Source organism: Gavialis gangeticus, unplaced genomic scaffold, assembly GCF_001723915.1.
Source record: "Gavialis gangeticus isolate Ggan-Ray unplaced genomic scaffold, GavGan_comp1, whole genome shotgun sequence".
NCBI lineage: Eukaryota > Metazoa > Chordata > Crocodylia > Gavialidae > Gavialis > Gavialis gangeticus.
Window position 1 is genome coordinate 63,524,908 of NW_017729022.1, and position 5,343 is coordinate 63,530,250.

At 53.1% G+C, this 5,343-nt stretch overlaps 1 protein-coding gene across 1 annotated transcript in view; it reads right to left on the minus strand.

Annotated features, from left to right (window-relative positions):
- The window catches only part of TRIOBP (TRIO and F-actin binding protein), a 59,278-nt gene that overhangs the window by 38,319 nt on the left and 15,616 nt on the right, over window positions 1-5,343 (minus strand). The window contains exons 6-10 of the mRNA XM_019515239.1: window positions 4,833-5,031; window positions 3,758-4,154; window positions 2,324-2,456; window positions 512-1,678; window positions 12-110 (exon numbers count right to left, since the gene is read on the minus strand). Of these exons, the coding sequence (XP_019370784.1) occupies window positions 12-110; window positions 512-1,678; window positions 2,324-2,456; window positions 3,758-4,154; window positions 4,833-5,031 (1,995 nt within the window). The remainder of the gene's footprint in view (window positions 1-11; window positions 111-511; window positions 1,679-2,323; window positions 2,457-3,757; window positions 4,155-4,832; window positions 5,032-5,343) is intronic.

A 5,343-nucleotide genomic window follows, 5' to 3' on the forward strand; every position in this document is an offset into this window, starting at 1 on the left:
ACGTGAAATACCTTGTATTTCTCACTGGCATCCGGATAAAGGTCTTGGCTCCCTGGAGAAGGTGGCCTGGCACTGCTGAGGAGTTGCATTGTACCTCTACCCAGCTGTGACTATGAGAAGAGAAATCAGAATTTAAGTACTAAGTATTTGCCTTTTCACGTGATTCTCCATAACTAACTTCCAGCATGCTGTTGAAGAGCTTTGGGTTCCCAGTCCTGGAGACCAAGTGCTCTTCATTCAATAAGGGATACCTGGGGAGAGAGGCAATATGCAGGGGGATAGAGCTATTTACGTTCCAGCCAGCAGGGACACCACCAGGACTAAGGCTGATCTAAGCAGTAGTAAAATAGCCAAACGCAGGGCTATTCGTTGGGTGGAGCTGCCAAGACAGGGATTCTCCAAGCTCTGTGGAGACTGGAGATGGCTTCCCAGGGTTTAGGCCTTTTGGGGGAGGGGTTCCTGTTAGTCCTGGTTGCCCTCAGACCTTTCACTTCTCCTAAGAGCTACTTACTTGACGCAAGAAGTTGCCTTTGGCTTCCCACTCATTCCCCCATTGCTTCTCTGGGATCCTGGAGGGTGGGGACCACTCAGGACTCTTCCATTCGTTCTCTGACTGTTGCACTGGACTCACTGGTCTTTGACTCCTGGAAGATGGGGATCCCCCAGCAGTCCTCCAGTCATTCTCTGACCGTTGCACTGGACTCACAGGTCTTTGGCTCCTGGGAGGCGGTGACCCCCCAGGATTCCTCCAGTCATTCTCTGACCGTTCCACTGGACTCACTGGTCTTTGAGCCCTGGAAGGTGGGGACCCCACAGGACTCTTCCAGGAATTCTCGGACCGCTGCACAGGACCCGCAGGGCTTTTCCAGTTACTCTTTGTTTGCTTCCCTGGGTGCAGGTGCTCACCTGAGCTTCTCCAGTCCCTTTGCATCAAATTCACATGGCACAAGGGCTTCTCAGGACTCCGCCAGTCATTTACTGGCCTTTGAGCTTGGCTCACATGGGGCAGGGTCTCTCCTCTGCTCTTCCAGCCTTTCTGTGGTAGGTGAGTTGGGCTCATGGGGCGCAGGGGTTTGCCCCGGCCTTTCCGGTCATTGTCTGTGCCCATCTCTGGGCTTGCAGGGGGTGTTTTCTCCAGCAGGCTTCGGCAGTTGCTCTCTCTTTGCTTCCCAGTGCTTCGAGGGTTCAGGGAACCTCCTGGGCCCGTCCCCCTTCTCTCTGGGCTCAGCACCGGATTTGCAGTGTGGACTGGCTTTTGGCTTTTCCAGGTGTTCTCCATGTGCCTCCCAGGACTCTGAGAATGTGGGTGCCCCCCTTGGCCAGTCCAGCTGGCATCCGAGGTCTTAATGGGTTTTGTGGGGTGCAGGGAGCCCCCTCGACTTTTCCCATGGTTGTCCATGTGCTTCCCTGGGTTCAGTACTCGCTCTCTGTCCGTGTTCATGGGGCATGTGGGTTTTGCTCGACTCCTCCAGTCTCTGTCTGGTTGAATGACTGAACCCCCAGGGTCTCCCTGCTTCCTCCAGTTCCTGTCCCGTCCCTGAGCTGGACTCACTGAGCGCAAAGAGTCCCGTTGGCTCCTGTTGTCTCTGCCCGATCCTTGAGCTGGGTTCGCTGAGTGCAAGGATTCTTGTCGGCCTCGGCCCTGCTGTTCCAGCTGCCCTGGGAGTCTCTTGCTCCCCTAGGGATGTCAGAGTCAGAGAAAGGATACATGAGCAGGTTCTCTAAACTTGTTGTCTACACCAAGTGGGCAGGGAATTAAGGAGAAGTGGCATTTAAACCCTGGAGACAGCTGACAGCCACAAAGAAAAGGACAGCTACTTCATGACAGCAGGCCCACTGTGTTCCAGTAGGGCAGTACTGCCCTCACCACCAGTCTGATCCTACCTCAGCCCACCAAGAGAAGTCACTTAACTTCATCTGGTTGACTACATTTTGTTATGCTCTAGTGAGGGGCAGTGGAGCACGGTTGCATATTCATACTCACACCTGCCCATACCACACCTATAATGGCAGTGGGTGAAGGGGATTGAGCCATGGGCTTGTCCTGTAATAACAGTCAGACACACACAGGAGCAGATGAAGAGGACAAAGAAGGATCCTGAAAAGGGATTGAGCACAAAGAGGGAGAAATGGAAGCAACTGTGAAAAAAGAAAGGAAGAGGTACGTGGCACAGAGAGAAAGAGAGAATGGAAAAAGTGGTAATGGCAACAAGAGCTTGATAAAGTTCTGCTGAGAGGAAGTCAGGGGTGGGTGGTATCCACTGCTATCTGGCTAAGGCACAGGCTGGCACACTGAGGCCCTTCCATAGGTCCAGTAACTCACTTCTCTGGCCAAGGTGGGGCTGGACTGCCTTCTGATTAATTGGCCTCCCTTGGCCAGCTGTGGGGGCTTGCCATCCAGATGGTCCACACGGCCTTCTTCCAAGGCCTTGAATGCCTCCAGGGTCCCAGTCTTCCTAAGAGCCGCACACAAGGACAATCAGGGGCTCTGTTCCACCTGGGAGTCAAGGAGCCATCATCCCAGAATCCTCCCTGGCCTTAGTACACCCGGACCACGGCAGGACAGATGTCTAGATATCAGGCTTCTGAGCTGGGGTTCCACCTCCACCCAAATCTGATATCAACAGCTCTATGCCCATGACTCCTCCCTTTCCAGGCTCCTCTCCACTAGCCTCCTCCCCAGTATCTAGACTCTCCAACTATCTCATTGTCCCCCGAAACCTGCTTCCACCTCCCTAAAAATCCCTCTTATGCTCTTTACTCTCCACCTACTGCAATCATGTCCCCTAAGCCAATTTATCCTGACAGGAATTCCCACTCCTATGTATCCCCTTTCTGCCTCACCCTGTCCACTCCATTAATGGTCTCTTCTGCTATCCATTCCCTATTTACTTCCATTTGTGCTATTGACTCTTCTCAGCCTCCCGACAGTGCTCAACCTTTGGCCCCATGGGCCAGATGAGTAGTGTGGGGCTGGTCCCTGGGCTGGAACAGACCCCATGTGTCAGGATCAGACCTACACACCAAGATTGGACCCCCTGTGTCAGGATTGGGCCCCAGGGCCCCATGCCACCTCCACCTAGCCCTTCATGCAGGGATCAGAGCCCTGGGGCCCCATGATGCCTCTGGCTGGCCCCACACACTAGGATTGGGCCCGTTGATACCCTCCATGCCCAATCTAGAGCACAGGGCCATAGCCACAGACTCATGGGAAGCCCCATGGGCTGGATGACATGGCACTGGGAGCGGCCCACAGATTGGGGGTTGAACATCCCTGTTTTAACCTACTGGATTTGCTATTGCCTCTACTCTATCTCCCCACTTTTCTATTGTCTCAACTCTTCTGTACCTTCCTAGTAGCCTCAGCTTGTTATCAGGATGCATGGGCTGAAAGAGTCAGATTTGGAAACTCTACAGAACACCTCTTCCCTCCTTCCTGAGGAATGGAGGCTGGTCTCTGACCCATCCATGTTGGACTTCAAAGCAAATCTCAATGTGCTTCTTTGACCCAATCCTAGTGCTGATGAGAGCTAGGCTTCAATCTTTGGCAATTGATATCCTGGCTTCAGCTCCCCTCAGTGGTTCAGAAAGAAAAATGATTGAAGGGATTTGCCTTTCACAGACACTCAATGGAGCTGAGGGCAAATACATGCCTGTGAAAAATCTGACCTTCAGGGATGCTAGTTCAGGGGACTGCTCATTTGTCTGACCTGAAAGTGAAGCAATACTGCTAGCACCTCCTGACCCCACACCTCACCTGCGCTCAGATCCGAAGAGCCGTTCCACCTCATCCCGACCTGGGCTTCGAGTGCGGGAGCTTCTGCGTCCCCGGTCAAATGCCTCCTTGTGGCTGATCCGCTTGGGCTTGGGCAGGTCAGCCAGCACAGTGTACTCCTGCCTCTCTAGCCCATGTCGCCCCTCCCCACCACCACTTGTGCGCCAGCTCGTCTCAGAGTTCAGGGAGCTGGCAGAGGAAGTGCGACGCCCACCGGCCCCAAATGAGTCGCTGCGTGAAGGAAAGGGGCTGTGGCTGGCACGGGGAGAGGAGGCAGGCTGACTGGGTTCAGATTTTCGGCGCTCCAGGGAGAAATAACCATTCTCTATCCGATGCTTTGGCCAACTACTCCCAGAAATCTGGCTCATGGGATGAGACTCTGTGAAAAGGAGAAAGGGTTGTTAGCATGACTGCCAGTGGCACATACGGTCCCTTCCCTTACAGAAAGAGTGTTGCCAGAGTCAGAATCCTCCAAGAGGAGCAGATCTGATTCAAAGCCTGTTTGGATGAGAACCAGATGCACTCCAGAACATCACAGACAATCCCAGTGCCACACAATCAGCCACCAGCCAAGGCTAAGCAGTACTGGACATTGGTCCTTTCATCACATGGAGATGGGTTGTGAACCAGTGGGACTCCAAAACAAGAGCTGCACAGACACTGAGACTAGAACTTGTGCAGGGACACACTATCCTTAAATGTATAGTAATTGAACCCCAAGAGCCCCAAGCTAGAGTTGCAGAGACACTAGCTCTAGGCTTCTAGAGATACCAGGGTGGGCTGAGGAACTCAGGACATATTGGAGGGAAGCTATATGGACCATGAACCTTACTACTCTTCTTTATCATATTTGTGACAGCACAGACCACAGGCCAAAGGAGCGGGGTCCGAACATGCTAGACCCTGTCCACATATGCAGCAAGAGACAATCCCTACCCCAAAGGGATCACAGCCTAAACAGGACCTTGTATGGACCTTGAAGCACAAAGGCCCCAAATGGAGATCAAGCCTCCAGAATCCAAAACTACAGTCTACAGCAGGAGTTAGTCACATGTACCTGCTTTCAAAGGGTCGACTCCTTTCACAGAGCTCTGGGAGTCTACTCGCACCCAAGGGCCAGATGGAGAGGTCTGACCCCACCTGGGTCTCTCTGCCTGCAGGGCTGCTTCCCGTATTGCTTTCAGGTGGCCTGTGAAGATCATGTCTGGTTTGTCTGATTCCAAAATGCCATCCAGCAACCTAGTCATCTCCCAGTCCTGAGAGACAAAAGCAGATCCAATCTCTGCAGAAGAGGCAGAAAATGACCACTGCAGCCTTCACCTGCAGCAGGGGCTATGAGAAAGGGTGAAGAAACAGTTGCTGTGCCAAACTCACAGCTGCTCCAGCCCCAGACTTTCTAAGCAGGAATCTCTGAAGAAATTAGGGCAGAAGTGCTGGCTGTGGGCAGCACACAACCATTCTAGGCCTTCACTAAGCTTGGTAGGGAATGGCCAAGAAAGCCAGTTTGGAGAAGGTATTGGTTAGGGGGCAGGGCAGCAAATGGTATAGAGCAACGGTGCTGGAGATAA